The sequence below is a fragment of the Periplaneta americana genome, chromosome 14 (assembly GCF_040183065.1).
Source record: "Periplaneta americana isolate PAMFEO1 chromosome 14, P.americana_PAMFEO1_priV1, whole genome shotgun sequence".
In the NCBI taxonomy this organism is placed as follows: Eukaryota; Metazoa; Arthropoda; class Insecta; order Blattodea; family Blattidae; genus Periplaneta; species Periplaneta americana.
The window spans coordinates 153,093,028-153,112,951 of NC_091130.1; the positions used below are offsets into that span (position 1 = coordinate 153,093,028).

Consider the following 19,924-nt stretch of genomic DNA (forward strand, 5'->3'; position numbering starts at 1 on the left):
AATTCCATTTTTCCCAGGATAGTTTCGCTTTTTTTAAATATCCTATGTTTAGAAAGATTGTACGATTATATAACACATATAGGGCTGGACTGGATATACGTTCCAGGTGTCTAGAGGTCAAGAAAATCAAGGGAAATTCCAGCCCAAGTGGTGTGTACATTAGAATGCCCTTCAATTCCATTTTTCCCAGGATAATCTGGATTTTTTTAAATGTCCTATGTTTAGATTGTTTGTGCCATTGTATAACATATATACTAGGGCTGGACTAGATATACGTTCCAGGTGCCTAGAGGTCAAGAAAATCAAGGGAAATTCCAGTCAAAGTGGTGTCTACATAAGAATGCCCTTCATTTCCATTTTTCCCAGGATAGTCTCGCTTTTTTACATGTCCTATGTTTAGAAAGTTTTTTGGAGATACTTCAGTTTCCCACCTTTCTGCTATAATGTTTTGACACTATTTTACGTCAATTTTTTCTCTGGATGGAGATAAGCTTTTTGATTAATTTCCACGTGCAACAGAACTGTTTTAAGAGTAAAATGGAAGACAATACTTAAATAAAAAATAATCAATATGCTTATGGAAAGTGGTGTGAAATGTTGACATATTTCAATAGTAAAATATTAACATTAAGAACATTGTTTGATTATGCGCACTGTTCAAAACATACAGAGGTGAGCCTGCCTGGAGAGAAATAAAAAATAGGTTGCAGCCGCCAAATTACTCTTCAGGGAACGACCACTCATATAAAATGAGGGAAAGAAGACAGAGGACGGACACTGGAAAGTTTTCTTTTCTCAATCGTATTATCAGGGACTGGAATGCTTTGCCTGCAGACTTACTAAAGGCCTTACTAATAACCAAAAATGTATTTCAAAATAGGCTTAAGGACTTTATTAATAGACGGTAGTATATTATACACACTATTTAAAGAGTGTAATTGATATTTTGTTATTTGAAGTACTGTATCAGTGAGGAAGTGTGTTGTGTCAGTGAAGTGTGAAGTGTGTAGTGTCAGTGAAGTCTATTGTGTAAGTGAAGTGTGTTTGTGTCAGTGAAGTGGCTGTGCAAAGTATTTGAACAGTGAAATGGTTAGAAGTGTTAGTGAAATCAGGTAGAATCAGTGCAGTGAGTGAGTTGACAGCGAAATAAGTGTAGTGCTGAAAGGTTCTTGTGCAAGAATGAACCTATCACACTCGAGGGTCTTAGTTCGAACTTAGGGTTAAGATACAAATTATATTTACTTTAAATGTTATTTTAAGTGATCATGCTTAATTTAATTTAGGATGCTTATTATTATTATTATTATTATTATTATTATTATTATTATTATTATTATTATTATTATTACTATTATTTATCATAATTATTAATTATCAATGTTTTTTATTAGTTGTGTTTATCATTAATTGTCATTATTGAGTGTAATTAGTTACCACTGCCACCGGGTATATACCCATTTGCAGTGTGAATAAATACATACAAGGGCCATTCAGAATTAAAATTAAACGTAACCTAATCGTTAACTTAGGAATGTAAACGTTACCGTAAAATAAAAAAATCATGCCATCATTCACGATGTAAACATAAACATAACGACAAAGCTACTTGGTAACCATGGAAACATAACAACGACGTCATTTCCTCATATTCTGTCGTATACTTCAGCACTCTACGATTGTGTATTGTTTTTAAATCACTTAAGCATAAGCATTAAAGTTTGGAGATTGCAAACTTTCATGTTAACGTCTAACGTTATTGTTAATGTGATGTTTATGTGAATCATTGTGAATGATCCCATTTGGTAACATGACCGCAAACGTCTGTGTTTATGTTACGGTTATGTTTAATTTCATGATATATGGGTTTTTAATTTGACAAGATTTTATCTGGCAGTTCCTGAGTAAAACGGTACTGTGGAACGTGTTTTCCTTAGTAAACTCTGATAATAATAATATTAATAATAATGTTATTAATTAATCTTGCACTTAGGCCTAACCACAGGATTGAAATAGAAATACATAATAATACAATGTTACAACAAAAATGTATATACGTAAAACAAAAGCGAAACGGCAAAATATGTATAAGCTAGAAGGATATCGAACTTGAATACCTCTTGAATTAGACGACAAATTAAATCTTGTGATTACTTAATAAGCTAGTTACAATCATGAATTGAATCGGCTACTGTTGAAAGGAACTAAATCCACTTTTTAAAGTTTTGAGATAATACTGTATAAAAAAACTTTTGTGAGTGAACAGTGAAAGATTAAAGCAAAATATTTTGTGCAGATAAAATATAGGCATACAGAATTAGTTTTTATACTCATAAAATTATGCGTACTGCCAATGGAATATTTGTAAATTTTAATATACAAATGTTTTAAAAGATATTTGCAATTCACAATAATGTATGTTGACGCAGATGATGAAACACTGCAATACTTTAAATTTTTTTTATGCTCGACCATGTAGTAATTATAAACCTGGTAGCATCCCTTTAATGGACCTCATTAAAGTACACCTATTCATTAAAGTCCAGGTGTTTCACCAATCAGAAAATACCATTGTAGCAATATGAAAGCGCAAGTATCGATTATTCTCGGATATGCAATCGAAAGACAACTAGCGCGGGATTAGACAATATTAAACTCAGTCGAAAAAAACAACACACAAATTAACATCAATTCACCGTCATCTTCCAGCCTTTCACAAAGCACATTCCCGCAAATTCATTTCACCAATTGCCGGAAAAAATCAATATGGTCTAGCATAAAAAGTCATATGAAACTTGACTATAATGGTAATTAAGACGCTCGTATGAAAATTATGAAACTCGCTTGCGCTCGTTTCATAAACATACTCCGCGTCTTAGGGTGCTATTCATAGACATTTCGCAGCACGCACTACGAGCGTACTAAGCTAGCCCCGGCTATCCACTGGTTACTAGTACAGAATTCAAATCATATCCTATCGCTAACACTGGTTTATGAATACGAAAAACGCTGATCATCCACCGAAAGCCCACGCTAAAAATGTCTATGAATACATCCCTTAATTACTACCATTATAGGCTCGTTGCATAATGTACTATTTTTCCGTATCTTCGGGCACTGAAAATAATCCAATGACTCTTCTTGAAATTGAATTTTTTTCTCGAAATATCGTTTCAATATGGAAAGTTTGATACTTAAATTTACCAACAGTTCTTTGCAAACAACACACAGAGGCAAGACCACACCATGTTCTTCTTTGTAAACGAAAAAAAAAAACCGAATTGGAGATAGTTTTAATCACACGTTGCTTTGGCAGACGATTTATATACAGGGTGATTCACGAAGAGTTATCGTCACTCCGGCTCCGGAAAATTGGCCACAGAAAATTGGTAACTGGGACAATTGGCCACAGAAAATTGGTAATAAGGACAATTCGCCACAAATAGACAATTTGCCACAGATAGACAATTTGTCACACTGAGGTACAAAGATAAATCCATGACTTCCAGAAGCTCTGTAATGTGCGAATGGGTACAGAGATTAATAATTTGTAAATTCCACTAAGTATTGCTATGTACATGTAAATTTGGCTTCAAAAATGTCCTGCTATGTTGTGGCCTACAGCTCTCAAGTACCGGATGACGGTGCCTTCTGCCTTGTACCCCGGGTATTCTTCAACTGTACGTGATATTCGTCTGTCCATGTCGATGTACTTCCGCTTCTTTTTGGTAGGAGCATGAACACTTCCAATCTCTCTATGCATCTGTCCACTTCCAACTGCAGTTGCTCCAGCACGTGATACAAGGAAGGATGCGCTTTATATATTAATTTGTCAGAGCCTCTTTCTGATTTTGTGAAGCGAATTTCTTCCGTCATAGTTCCTATTTAGTTTACAGCTTCTGGATTTGTCTTGTGTTACCATAGAAATGTATTATAAATTGTTGCGAATTTGAGTATTGCCTTGAATTTTAATGTGTGGCTAATTGACTTTGATACGAATTTCAATTATGTGGTGAGTTGCCTCTGTGGCCAATTTTCTATGGCGAGTTGTCCCCAACCCTTACAGAGTATATTTTCGAAGGAATTTTGAGCAAAAAAATGTCATATAAACATGGGTCCTATTTTAAATATTTCGAAGTTGCACTAATTTGAAGTTGTTAATAAAATACTTTTTTTCTTCAGTTTTAAGGGTAAAAAAATATTACAGATAGATAATGAACTGGTTTAATTGTCTAGTCTAGTATTCTGAAGCTAAATATGTGTTGTGAATTGCATAGATGCTTCGTACAGAATTTTTTTTTTTCGATTTTTAACTACAACATTACATTTTTCTTACGCACTTACTACAACAATTGTTACAAATCTCGCCACTGAGTGTACATTAGGATGCAAAATTAAACTTTAAAGAGTCAAATTGCTAGAAGTTAAGTGATTTGTAACAATTGCTGTGATAAACTTGTAAGAATAACGTAATTTTTAGTTAAAATTTGGGGAAAAAATCTGTACAAATCAACTAAGGAATTAACAATACATTTTTAGCTCCAGGATACTAGCCAATAAAGAGATGATACTTCTGAATAGTTCACTTTCTATTTTCAATATTGTTTTATCCTTAAAATTAAATAAAAATGTACTTTACAAACAACTTGAAATTATTGTAACTCTGAAAATATTAAGAATAGGACTCATGTTTATAATGTGACATTATACGCATATTAAATATACATGTAAGAAGGCATTCTATATTCTCCATTCACTAGAAAGATTGTATCATTATCCATCTAAATTAAAACAGACGCTGGTACAGACACTCATTCTACCTCATTTCGATTATTGCGACGTTTTGTTCAGTGATCTCAGGATTGATTCCGCTCAGAAACTACAGCGTGTTCATAACGCGTGCGTCCGCTTCATTTATAATGTTCGATACTATGATCATATCTCACCTTCTCTCGAGAAGTTATCATGGCTTAGGTTACATGAGAGGAGAAATCTGCACTCACTTTCTCTCTTATATCGAATTATGCACACTTCATCCCCCTATTATTTATTCGCTCGTTTTCATACTCTCTCTCGCTATCATAATATTAATACTCGATCACAACGCGATAACACGCTAGAAATTCCACTTCACACATCATCTCTGTATTCCTCATCTTTCACTGTTGCTACCTCTCGTCACTGGAACACTCTGCCGCCTGAAGTCAAGGGCTGCCGACCATTGAAATTTTTCAAATCCAAGTTAGAAAATTATCTTATGACGAGTTGCCAAACTAACTTACTATTATGATCAGAGTCGTATGGCATGTTTCCACGTTATTCACATTTTTTAATGTTCTAGTGATATTTAACTTATTTTATATATTTGTTTTTTCATATTTTCCGATAATGGTATATCTATAATGTGATAAGTTGAGCTATAGATAATCATAATTTTCCTTACTGTGTATACTTAAAAATATTGTATTCATTGTATGCTTTGTACTGCACTATTTTACTATTATTATTATTATTATTATTATTATTATTATTATTATTATTATCATTAATATCTTGGAGCAACAATAACAAATATAAATGACACTCGGGAGGAAATTAAACGCAGAATAAATATGGGAAATGCGTGTTATTATTCGGTTGACAAGCTTTTGTCATCTAGTCTGCTGTCAAAAAATCTGAAAAGTTAGAATTTATAAAACAGTTATATTACCGGTTGTTCTGTATGGCTGTGAAACTTGGACTCTCACTTTCAGAGAGGAACAGAGATTGAGGGTTTTTGAGAATAAGATTCTTAGAAAAATATTTGGGGCTAAGAGGGATGAAGTTACAGTAGAATGGAGAAAGTTACACAACGCAGAGCTGCACGCATTGTATTCTTCACCTGACATAATTAGGAACATTAAATCCAGACGTTTGAGATGGGCAGGGCATGTAGCACGTATGGGCGAATCCAGAAATGCATATAGAGTGTTAGTTGGGAGACCGGAGGGAAAAAGACCTTTTGGGAGACCGAGACGTAGATGGGAAGATAATATTAAAATGGATTTGAGGGAGGTGGGGTATGATGATAGAGACTGGACTAATCTTGCTGAGGATAGGACCAATGGCGGGCTTATGTGAGGGCGGCAATGAACCTCCGGGTTCCTTAAAAGCCAGTAAGTATTATCATTATTATTATTATTATTATTATTATTATTATTATTATTATTATTATTATTATTTTATGTTATTATTATTATTATTATTATTATCAATAATTGTCTCATTTTTTATACTTTGTATCTCATTTAATTTGACCTGCTGTTCACATTTTATTATGCTTTTTTCTTTCTTTCTGTATGTTATATATTATGTGTGATTTCTACTTACTTGTTGTTTACATTTTATTATTATTATCTTATTCAGTTTTGTGTGTAAAATTGTAGTGTACTTTGTAAATTTGTAGTGTTTTTTGTAACGGAGTTTTATTCCTGGTTGAGTGTTAGAGAAGGCCGTATGGCCTTAACTCTGCCAGGTTAAATAAACCATTATTCTTATTATTATTATTATTATTATTATTATTATTATTATCATTATTATTATTATTTTTATATTGCTCAGAATGTCTTCGGGAGTAAGCTCCGTAAGTGGCGGTAATTCTTCGTGGATCACCCTGTATATTTTCTCCCTTTCCTCTAAGGAAGTTCCGGTGAAACTTAAAGTTATAGTGTTGTTAAATTAGGATATTCACGCCGAAATAGATGGTGCCAACAGTTTGACAATTTGTTTCAGCACGCTGGAAAAAGAATTTTTCTCCTTTCAAGCAATAAACATTTCATTTCTTATAGAACTACATTCATTCTACAGCAACGCCAACAGATTTTTAATTGGCAGAAATCACTGTTTGTGTCGTGAAAGCACGTAGAATTGATCACAAAAATGTAACTCACGAAAAACACGACATTCTAAACAATATGCTGCCACTCTCGCATGTGAGTTAGGATCTGACTGAATTTCCGATGAAAGCTAAAAGCATGGAACGTAATGTCTTTCTTTTCTTTTATATTGGTTACTAGAAGCGGATTTTTTTTTATAAAGAACTGATATTTATTTGATCAGACGACGGGCTATATTCGCAACAAAGGAAAGGCTTGCCACAACATGAAAGTTCTTAGAAAAAGCTTTTCTACTATATGGCGATGGATTTTTGCTACAGCTGGCCGTGATCGTTGCAACAAATTAAAAGACGTGTCACGCCACCGAGCGGTCATTTCTGTAATTGCTTTCAAAGCATGGTTTAAGCCACAGTAGCATTTGTCGCGTTTTGCTAATCGACTTCTAAAAATACGATAAACTTTCAAGGTACGACATCCACATTGGACTTGAGAGAACTTCAGAAGCGAATATGACTATGGAATAAAATGAAATCAGAGTTTTGTATGAACAAATGGACATTGTTCAAGAAGATATTGAACAATAGAGTACACATATATTCATAAGTGGATTTCAGAGTCGGTATTCATGTGCGAGTATGTTAACAAGTTATGTGAACAGTTTCCTCTAATTCAGGCCTGCACAAGTTTTGCGCTCTTCGAGCCGGCTCACAGCTCGAGAGCGGAATGCAGATATTGACGCGCTCTGTATAGGGTGGACTGGAAGAAGGGATGATCTCATACAAAATGCACACAAAAATATTAGTATGAGTGTTCATGAGTTGAATTCCCGTTCAGTGTTTACAAACCTATCGTGGACTATTATTAATTAATAAAGAAATATTTATTTTACAGAAATAATAGAAACTCTATACTTACTTACTTACTGGCTTTTAAGGAACCCGGAGGTTCATTGCCGCCCTCACATAAGCCCGCCATTGGTCCCTATCCTGAGCAAGATTAATCCATTCTCTACCATCATATCCCACCTCCCACAAATCCATTTTAATATTATATTCCCATCTACGTCTCGGCCTCCCTAAAGGTCTTTTTCCCTCCGGCCTTCCAACTAACATTCTGTATGCATTTCTGGATTCGCCCATACGTGCTACATGTCCTGCCCATCTCAAACGTCTGGATTTAATGTTCCTAATTATGTCAGGTGAAGAATACAATGCGTGCAGTTCTGTGTTGTGTAACTTTCTCCATTCTCCTGTAACTTCATCCCTCTTAGCCCCAAATATTTTCCTAAGCACCTTATTCTCAAACACCCTTAACCTATGTTCCTCTCTCAAAGTGAGAGTCCAAGTTTCACAACCATACAGAACAACCGGTAATATAACTGTTTTATAAAATAATTCTAACTTTCAGATTTTTTGACAGCAGACTGCATGATAAAAGCTTCTCAACCGAATAATAACAGGCATTTCCCATATTTATTCTGCGATTAATTTTCTCCCAAGTGTCATTTATATTTGTTACTGTTGCTCCAAGATATTTTAATTTTTCAACCTCTTCGAAGGATAAATCTCCAATTTTTATTTATTTCCATTTCGTACAATATTCTGATCACGAGACATAATCATATACTTTGTCTTTTCGGGATTTACTTCCAGCCCTATCACTTTACTTGCTTCAAGTAGAATTTCCGTGTTTTCCCTAATCGTCTATGGATTTTCTGCTAACATATTCACGTCATCCGCATAGACAAGAAGCTGATGTAACCCGTTCAATTCCAAACCCTCTGTGTTATCCTGAACTTTCCTAATGACATATTCTAGAGCGAAGTTAAAAAGTAGTGGTGACAATGCATCTCCCTGCTTTAGCCCGCAGTGAATTGGAAAAGCATCAGATAGAAACTGACCTATACGGACTCTGCTGTACGTTTCACTAAGACACATTTTAATTAATCGAACTATACCAAATTCAATAAGAATATCATATAAAACTTCTCTCTTAACCGAGTCATACGCCTTTTTAAAATATATGAATAACTGATGTACTGTACCCTTATACATAGAAACTCTATATCTACTTAAATATACAATATCATTATTTTTTATTTATCAGTACATCAAAACGGGGTCTTATGCCGTTGGCAGCTGAAAGGAACAGTACTGATCGTAATGAAATATCAGTTACAGATGTACGATGTCTGTCTTTATTAAAGTTGATTATAGAAAACAGTTGCTCATAAATATAAATGTTGAGCCAAACATAGCAATCATTTTGACAGCCAGCTTGTGTAGTCGTGGATATTATTGCTGAGGTTTAGTCTTGTAAAACTCAACCAGACTAGTAGTATTATTCAAACAGTCCTACTGTATTTACATTTTTTGTTCCAAATAATACCAGGAATCACCTCCATAAACCGGTGGAAAACCTCGTGATACATCCTATATAATTCATTTTCGTTAATTGTATTACAATTTACTGAAATTGTACTTAACCTAAAAGAAGAACTACATTAAAATATATTCACGACTGAAGATATTGTAGCTGATAACTGAATTGCAGACTTTGTCTTGTCACCCACATTTTGAAACACACTGTATATATGCACCGGAAACTTGAGTCAGTCGGCTATAAATCATGATGTGACACCATCAGCGTGCTAAAATTGTTTATGTGGTGGTTTGTTATGGGAGGCGTCCCCAGGGTGAACCCGGAGATATTTAGTCAGGACGTCCCTAACACACCTGACGGCGTGCTAATGGAAGTGACGTAATCCTGCCTAATTGAGTCCTGCATCCGATCAGCGCCGTCAGCCTTTGCATCCTTCATTTCAAAAAGTACTCGTTGATGCCACTCTCCTATAGAGTACTGAGTTGAAGTTTCAGAAACCTGCAAAAAAGTATTCTCATTAATGCACTCGTTTAGGCGACTGAAGAATTTTCTACCCTTTTCCATGAAAAAAATGTTAGTGCAAACACTCGTGATGCCCCACTTCGATTACTGTGATATTCTGTTTACTGACCAAAGCGTTACTTTGGCGCAGAGACTACAACGTGTTCATAATATGTGCGTCCGTTTCGTCTGCAATATTCGCCGGGCTGATCACGTAACACCATCCCTCGAAATGTTGTCCTGGCTCCGTCTAGAAGATCGTAGGAAAATCCACTGTCTTTCCCTTCTCTTTCACATATTGAATTTCTCCACTCCTGTCTATCTTGCGTCTCGTTTTCAAAATTTATCCACCCATCATAACCTAGACACACGATCACAACACTCCTCAATATTATCCATTCCCTCCCACCGAACATCCTCATATTCATCTTCTTTCACTGTGGCTGTTCCTCGACTTTGGAATTTCATACCGAGTAATATCAGGGACTGTCAGACATCAAACCAATTTAAGAATAGGCTAACGAAATATTTTTCTAACAATTCTTGTTAACAATAATAGCTGTTTCAGGTTTCTCTATGTTTAATGGTTATATATATCACAGAATAAATATTTAAATTATCTCATTATTATTATTATTATTATTATTATTATTATTATTATTATTATTGTTATTATTATAACTATTTATTACCAGTGTTTATTATTGTCACACTAACATTACTTATCCAATTTTCATTATTTACCTTCATGTTGTTTTATGATCTAGATATTAATGTAATAACTATGTAAGCAATTGTATTCAATTAGAATTAGAGTCTGGCTGGGCGGAAGAGAAGGCCAACTGGCCTTAGCTCTGCCAGATTAAATAAATTATTATTATTATTATTATTATTATTATCATTATTATTATGTTATAATGTGTTTTGTGTTACATTCCCTTGAAACTTTAACAGGAAATAACGTGTATATTTTTTAATAATTTCAAGGGAAAAATTGTTCAGGGGCCAGGTATCGATCCCGGGACCTCTGGTTGAACGTACCAGCGCTCTACCACTGAGCTACCCGGGAACTCCACCCGACACCGTCTCAACTTTTCCCTTTATATCCACACAACTCGCGTGGGCTGACGAAACGCCAGAGACCCACAACGAGTGCACACAATCTCTGTGTGACTTGGAATTGTGGTTTTCTGTTAACGAGCACAGTAACGTATATATTATGCAAATCTAGTCTTTCAGGTGAAGCTCCCTGTAAAGCAGATTTGAATAATTTCAAGGGAAAAATTGTTCCGGGGCCGGGTATCGATCCCGGGACCTCTGGTTGAACGTACCAGCGCTCTACCACTGAGCTACCCGGGAACTCCACCCGACACCGTCTCAGTGGTAGAGCGCTGGTACGTTCAACCAGAGGTCCCGGAATCGATACCCGGCCCCGGAACAATTTTTCCCTTGAAATTATTAAAATCTGCTTAACAGGGAGCTTCACCTGAAAGACTAGATTTGCGTGTATATTTTTGTTAATGTACTGTGGTTCTAAGTTGTCATTTATCTTTCATTATATAAGACAGGCATCTCTAAGTTCGCCACTCGTCATTTTAGTTAAGATATGATATTTGGCCATGTATTGTGGGTCCCTATCACCACGGCATGGCGCGTCCTCAGGTTGCGGATCGAGGAGACGGCCTCCAGATATGGAGGGTAGCTGCGAATATATTGAATAAGCAGTCGCGGACAGCCGATGAGGGGTGGTCCTCCAGCTTGGGGGTTGGGCGAAGGGCTAACAACCCATCACCGTAAAAACAGCTTGTTACGAATTCTTCAAATAAGGAAACTTGGACTCTCACTTTGTGAGAGGAACATATGTTAAGGGTTTTTGCGAATAAGGTTCTCAGGAAAATATTTGGGGCTAAGACGGATGAAGTTACAGGAGAATGAAGAAAGTTACACAACGCAGAAATGCACGCATTGTATTCTTCACCTGACATAATTAGGAACATTAAATCTAGACGTTTGAGATGGGCAGAGCATGTAGCACGTACGGGCGAATCCAGAAATGTATATAGAATGTTAGTTGGGAGGCCGGAGGGAAAAAGACCTCTAGGGAGACAGAGACGTAGAGGGGAAGGTAATATTAAAATGGATTTAAGGGAGGTGGGATATGATGATAGAGACTGGATTAATCTTTCTCAGGATAGGGACCGATGGCGGGCTTATGTAAGGGCGGCAGTGAACCTCCGGGTTTCTTAAAAGTGTTAACTGTGGTTGGCTGTATAATATTTGCTCCGTAAGTATCCGTTTCATCCAACCGAATAAGTAATGCATTTACATTGTGTAATATATTACCATTTTAAAGCCTATTTTGTGTACTTTCTGGCTGTATTTTTGGAATTACCTTTACTATAGTGTTGTCCTACTTTGTGACATTATTATTAAATGTTGGAACTGTTCTTAAGTTCGCCACTGCAGCTTCTTCCATGGCCTACTGAGGATCATTCGTTGCTGCTTCCCTGAGATCGTTTTAAACAGTTGACAACTTAAATAACTGATCACATTTTAACTTTAGTATTTAAATGAGTAATATTTTAGATATTTTATAGATAAAGGAATACTAAAATTATTAATCCTGTGATAATTTATTAATGACTATTACACTTTTGTCCCGCGCCGTGGCGTCGTGGTCTAAGACATCCTGCCTAGGACTCGCTTTGTGGAATGCGCGCTGGTTCGAGTCCTCATATGGGAAGACATTTTGTCATGAAATTTCGGCCAATGTATGGGATCGGTGCCCACTCAGCATCGCGATGCACTTGGGGAGCTACGATAGGTAACGAAATCCGGTTGCGATGATCCGGGGGATCATCATGCTAATCACACGATACCTCCATTCCAGTTGGATGATCGTCCACCTCTGCTTCGGCATGTGGACGTGAGGCCAGCAGCCGGCTGGTAGGTGTAGGCCCTTCATGGGCTGTAGCGCCACGGATTATTATTATTAATTATATTACACTTTTACTACGTCATACTACTTTTGACCAATACAACGGTACGAAAGGACGTCTTTCAAGCAATCATGGCTGCTTATCGCACAATTTTATCGCTTCTTTAGCATTTGTTTGTTTTTATCACTACCCTAGCATTTGTTTCTTTGTTTGCCAAAATTTCAAACTGCAAATTCTTTACGATAGTATAAAATATGCTTTGCGATCGTAATTTGTTTCCCGCATAGATAGTCGACTGAAAATGGCGGCTCCGTTCAAACATTTTGGTGAAGGTAACATTAGTGAAATCGATTTTTTTATTGCATTATTTTACGACGCTGTATCAACATCTAGGTTATTTAGCGTCTGAATGAAATGAAGCTGATAATGCCGGTGAAATGAGTCCGGGGTCCAGCACCGAAAGTTACCCAACATTTGCTCGTTTTCGGTTGAGGAAAATCCCCAGAAATACCTCAATCAGGTAACTTGCCCCGACCGTGATTCGAACCCGGACTACCTGGTTTCGCGGCCAGACGCGCTGACCGTTACTCCACAGGTGTGGACAGTGAAATAGAATTTTAGTGAGTCAATTAATATCTATTTTATTGTATTACAGTACTTTGTTTTTTTTTCCTAATCTTTATATACTTTCTTCCGTTTTTATCACCTCTCTACCATTTGTTTCTTTGTTTGCCAAGATTTCAAACTGCAAATTCTTTACGATAGACCTAATATACGAGTAAATCGTGCTTTGTGATCGTCATTTGTTTACAGCATAGATAGTCAACTGAAAATGACGGCTCCGTTCAAACGTTTTGGTGAAGCTAACATTAGTGAAATAGAATTTTAGTAAGTCAATTAATATTTTATTGTATTATAGTACTTTATTTCTTCTAATCTTTATAGACTTTCTTCTAATCGTATGATAGTCAATTAAATCCCACTCAAGTTTTGATTCCCTCTAGATAAATCGAAACCTCTAGTGAGATTACTGTTGGTAAAACGTTGTTTAATTCCTACTGTGATCATTTATTCGGTATTAAAATATATTACATCTGTGCTCTGAAGATATTGAAATATTATTTTAATTTACAACAGACACGCAACTAAGGGAACACATGCGTCCCAACGTCACCAGTTGCATCCCTCTGTCTGTTTTGTTTTTGTACGAGGAGTACCTTATTATTTATGAAACTTTAATTTATTTAAGATGTTCTTTAGTATCAATACTGCAACGCAATTTTTTATACTCTCGAAATACGACTTCATCATCAATTAAAAAATAAATTTACTTAATATGGCGAATTTTGGGAGGCTTGCCTTATTTGTATTTGTACAGGGACATCATTTTATTTTTACTAACATTTCTAATATTAACCTGGCTATACCTTTGGATTAAAGGCTGGTTCACAATAAACCGGAAACGAAAATGGAAAAATTGTTAAAATGTGTACATTTAAATGTGAGCATTCACAATTAACGAAAAGCTTGCCGGAGCCCGGGATCGGGAACGGAGAGTTGGCCAAGTTTCAACTTTGGCGTTCACGTTTCCGATCACAGCCCACTAGATTCATTCTATTGCCATCTAAAAGCTATTTTGTCGTCGTATATTTTGTAGCAAGAAGACCGTGACATAACCTATGCATTATTTTGTTCTTTGCTGTGCATCATGGAGCAAGTTTTATTTGATGAGATTCAATATTGAGTGTTGAGGAAAATCCTCACGTTTACGATAAGCGGCGCGCCTCGTATAAAGATGAGAAAATGAAGGAGAATATGTGGCTTTCAATAGCTGCATCTTTGAACACCGATCGGAAGCAAATCATATTTTATTACTGTATTGGTTGTATTACACACTACATACTCATGTTTCAATTCAATAACTACTGTTTTCTTCATTTTTATTCTATTACAAATGTTTATTCTCTAATTATTTTACGTTATGGTAGACTTAAAATAGGTTGTGATAATAAAGATGCATGGGCATATTTATAGTACCGTTGAAATTTTTAAGCTGGTTAACCTGTGTTTATGTTGGCTGCCTTGTACTCATGAGAGAACGCCATTGGTCAATTATACACAAATAACATCACAATGCGTAATAGCGACTTTACATATCGTTATTGACATGCATATCGATATGCATAGTCGTCTACGTTCTCGGTTTATTGTGAATCAAAAATTTTCATATTCACGTTCTCTGCTTCTCGTTTTCATTCTGGTTCTCGTTCCCGGTTTATTGTGAACCAGCCTTAAGGTTGAGAACCGGAAACACCTTTTGCTACCCCCTTCCACGACTGGAGTTCGATGATACTGGCGTAAAATATAAACAAATCACTTTACTAAGTATAGGAGGGAAGGAAAATAGTTCATCCATTTACCTAAACTAGGAAATATCGCGATTTTGAGTTTGATCATTTTCATTAGGTTTTTGTTTAATCAAAATACAGTACTGTATTAACAATAAGTGTTTTTGCTCACGAACTGAGCTGTCCATTCGGACGTATTCATTATGCAGTGTATATTATACTGTCTACAGCACATTAGCGTACGATATAGAGAATGAAGTTAAATTGAAAAATAATCATAATGTGGATATTTAAACAAATTTTTTAAAATGGCGGCCGTTCATTTCGATACAGGCTTCATTTTTTGTGCATATTATCGCACTATAGACTATTGTACCTAATTCCAATTACCAGTTTCGTCCTTCGTACTAGTAACTTATGTTGAAATAATTCTATACCTACTCTATAAAAGAGTACCTTACGTACTGTAAATTCAATTTTCACTTCTGCCCTATCCGAAAAGATAAAATTACTCAGACATGCTATCTACTGTCCGTCCAAGGGGTTTTGTCGTAAGGTCGTAGAAATGGGGGAAATCTCGTGACAGTACTTAACGAGGCCCTTTTATTTAAGTTATTTTAAACAGTTGTATAATATTACGTAGACGTCCAATTCCTAACAGAAATTAATGTTTTCAGAAAAGACCTAAGACAGTCCAGCCATTAGCCTTTACAGGGGGGCGAGCAGAAGCGGGGGGAGGGAACCGGGATGCGACAGGCAAACGGACGACAGTACCTGTGCGAAAATATGATTCAATATTCAAAACCCTTTCGTCACTGGAAAACGCGAACATATTTATGGAACGTACTATACTTACTCAGTATACGCGGCCTTGGTTCTGTGTGGACGACGGTTGGAAGTTTATTAGTAGAGGGGATGGGAGTGAAGTACATTCAAAAACTCAGGTACAATAAAAATTGAAGTAAAAATAAAATGATGTCCCTGTATATTTAAAAACAAAATAACAGATATATTTCTAATTTAAAACAGAAAAACAGTCCTATACATTTTCTGTTAAGTATTTACAGCTGTAAGTTCTTTGTGTAATTTCCATGTTTCTTTGTTTGCAGCTCTTCTACGAATGACCTGATCTCAAGAAGGGGCGTCTTCAGTCGACGTCACTACGGCTCCGTGGAGTTGGTGAGTGTACTGCATGTAGCGGGGTCTTTAGGGGTACCGTACACATTCTTTATTTTGTCATGCCGAAATAAAATGATGATAATTTATTATTGTAGTACAGAAGGAACTTTTATACTGCGCACTAGGCCTACTAGAGCTCAAACTCGGACAGATTAGCGAAAGTTAGGATTATCCGAAATTCTACTTCCCTATTACATAGAGTCTATGTCAGGCCTGCAGAACTCGTAAGTAGCGGAAATATGACGTCAGCCTCACTCCACTTCTATTGGGGATGATCACCTTCCGCGTAGAGTTATTTACATTTTCTTGTCGTCAAAGGTCCATCAGTGGCGGCAAGTAATTTTCAAAAAGGATTGTAATAAATTAATTGTTTTTATAATGCGTTATCTCGTTTCAAGGTTTACAATTATGCTAGATTTCCTGTCGGTAATATCTTTGAGATTTCTTTGCACCTAGCCTGCTTTCGATTTTCGAAAAATTTCCTCCTATCATCACCTACGGAAACATAAATTTATAGCATTTAAGTAGTGAACCTTGAAAGTCACTATTAATTTCAATTCAAAATGAACACAACGAGTGACGTCCTTAATTTTACAGTATACTTACTTACTTACTTACAAATGGCTTTTAAGGAACCCGAAGGTTCATTGCCGCCCTCACATAAGCCCGCCAGTGGTCCCTATCCTGTGCAAGATTAATCCAGTCTCTATCATCATACCCCACCTCCCTCAAATCCATTTTAATATTATCCTCCCATCTACGTCTCGGCCTCCCTAAAGGTTTTTTTCCCTCCGGTCTCCCAACTAACACGTTATATGCATTTCTGGATTCGCCCATACGTGCTACATGCCCTGCCCATCTCAAACATCTGGATTTAATGTTCCTAATTATGTCAGGTAAAGAATACAATGCGTGCAGTTCTGTGTTGTGTAACTTTCTCCATTCTCCTGTAACTTCATCCCGCTTAGCCCCAAATATTTTCCTAAGCACCTTATTCTCAAACACCCTGAACCTATGTTCCTCTCTCAGAGTGAGAGTCCAAGTTTCACAACCATACAGAAGAACCGGTAATATAACTGTTTTATAAATTCTAACTTTCAGATTTTTGGACAGCAGACTGGATGATAAGAGCTTCTCAACCGAATAATAAAACGCATTTCCCATATTTATTCTGCGATTAATTTCCTCCCGAGTGTCATTTATATTTGTTACTGTTGCTCCAAGATAATTTAATTTTTCAACCTCTTCGAAGGATAAATCTCCAATTTTTATTTATTTCCATTTCGTACAATATTCTGGTCACGAGACATAATCATATACTTTGTCTTTTCGGGATTTACTTCCAAACCGATCGCTCTACTTGCTTCAAGTAAAATTTCCGTGTTTTCCCTAATCGTTTGTGTATTTTCTCCTAACATATTCACGTCATCCGCATAGACAAGAAGCTGATGTAACCCGTTCAATTCCAAACCCTGTCTGTTATCCTGAACTTTCCTAATGGCATATTCTAGAGCGAAGTTAAAAAGTAAAGGTGATAGTGCATCTCCCTGCTTTAGCCCACAGTGAATTGGAAAAGCATCAGATAGAAACTGACCTATACGGACTCTGCTGTATGTAAAAAACAGCTTGTTACGTATCCCTATAATAAGCCTCGGAATAGGACTGATTCTCTGGCACGACCACAGCAAAGGAATTTTACAGTATACAAATAAATAATCAATATACAGTTCGTAATAATGAACTTACCCGAAAGTGTGTGCATTCCATAATTCTTAATATGGACTTTGTTGAAATGTACTTTTAATATTGAAATGACGAGTGGAAATAAATTGGATGGGACACAGTAAACAAGCAATTCTTTCGTCTTCAACAACAAAATAATCATATTCCCATTTCCTTTGGAAGTAGTATTCCTTCACGGGTTTAGATTTTGCCATGTTCAAGTTCTCTTTAAACTGCAGTACGCGTAATATTTGTCTGTCTGTCGTTGTTCATCTCTAGTGTAAGTTATGTACACTTGCCGAGCAACCCTTAAATGCAGCGATGCCAGATTTCCCTGAAGGTTCCGTCACACTGTAAATGCGTTTTTAATCAGTTAATGCTGTAGTTATTAAACAATTGAAGCGTTTTTCGAGGAATTGACAACGGAGAGTTTTTTCGCTTGTTCTTCTCTTTGGCATCTTACCGCTCATACGTCTGAATGTCCAATAGTTTTGCCATAAATGGGATTCAAACTTCAGACACATTTTTTTTTTCAGCTAAACCGTTATTCAAATACCAAAAGGATATTTTACTTTCTGGTTACTTACAACCTAAAGATTATGCCCTTAAAATTAATGCAGTTATACCCCTACTTTTACGAGAAACTGAGTCTTCGTCTGTGCTTCCTTCACAATCTCTACCTTCTTTCTGTGTGTAGGTGTCACTTCCATTCTAATAAAACGTGATATAATATTGTTGTGAGCCATCCTGCGTAAGTATAAATTAATACTGGTGGCTTGTGCAGCAAACTAAGTTCATTACCATTCAAATTAAAATTTTTCAAATTTATTGCCAATGAAGAATACCAGACATTTTGGAAGTTATTTGCTTCCATAATAAAGAAACATACCCCTCTGAATAGTTTTCTGTATGCTAAATACTTTTTATTGAACCTATACTATTACTATTACATCTTCAAGCAGATTAATTCAGTTTCTACCATCATATCCCACCTCTCTCAAATCGATTTTAATATTATCCTCCCATCTACGTCTGCCTCCCTCAAGGTCTTTTCCCTTCAGGTCTTCCAACTTACACTATATACCATTTCTAGATTAACCCATACGTGCTACATGCGCTGCCATCTCAAACGTCTGGATTTAATGTTCCTAATTATGTTAGGTGAAGAATACAATGCGTGTAGTTCTGCGTTGTGTAACTTTCTCCATTCCCCTATGACTTCATCCCTCTTAGCCCCAAATATTTTCCTAAGCATCTTATTTTCGAACACTCTTAATCTCTGTTCCTCTCTCAAAGTGAAAATTCAAGTTTCACAACCATAAAGAACAACCGGTAGCATAACTGTTGTATAAATTCTAACTTTCAGCTTTAAATATCTACACACACCGCCATTAAATATATGGAAAAGATCCATACCACTTGATTAATAACTATAAAAATATTTCATTTTAATAACAATATTGCTATCTTACGTAAGTTTTGTATAGACTTCTATATAGCCGTCACTCAGTAAATATTATAGAAATGAATATCTAACTTCAGATATTCTCTACGCCTATTTATATAACCCCAAAAGGTTTAACTTTCATATCATCAATAAAGCATTAATCTGTATAATTGGTGACAAATATATCATGTCATTCACTATAATAATATTTCATTTTTAATGGTAATAATGTCATCAAACATTCTTAAGTTTTGTAGTTTTTAATATCCAATACACAGACAGCTGTACTCAGAAAATTACACACCAGAGAATCTTCTTTTTAGTAAATCCTGAAGTTTTTAATAACCAAAATTACAGAAACGTTCAGAAAAAGTTACAGAAATGAAGCTTGACATATTGGCATTACATATATCAGCCATCTGAACTCTAAATATGTTGGCAATCCTGCAGGTCGTAGCCTTCATGTGATATTGTTTATTGTAGTGTGTTTGTGTTTTGTTTTCTTTTATTCTGAAAGGGCCATTACCTATTTCT

At 35.9% G+C, this 19,924-nt stretch overlaps 1 protein-coding gene across 6 annotated transcripts in view; it reads left to right on the forward strand.

The window, feature by feature from the left end:
- LOC138713870 (GTPase-activating Rap/Ran-GAP domain-like protein 3) overlaps window positions 1-19,924 on the forward strand; it is an 878,969-nt gene that overhangs the window by 723,230 nt on the left and 135,815 nt on the right. For all 6 annotated transcript variants that reach the window (XM_069846337.1, XM_069846338.1, XM_069846343.1 and 3 more), the window contains one exon: window positions 16,152-16,221. In XM_069846337.1, coding sequence (XP_069702438.1) covers window positions 16,152-16,221 — 70 coding nt within the window. The remainder of the gene's footprint in view (window positions 1-16,151; window positions 16,222-19,924) is intronic.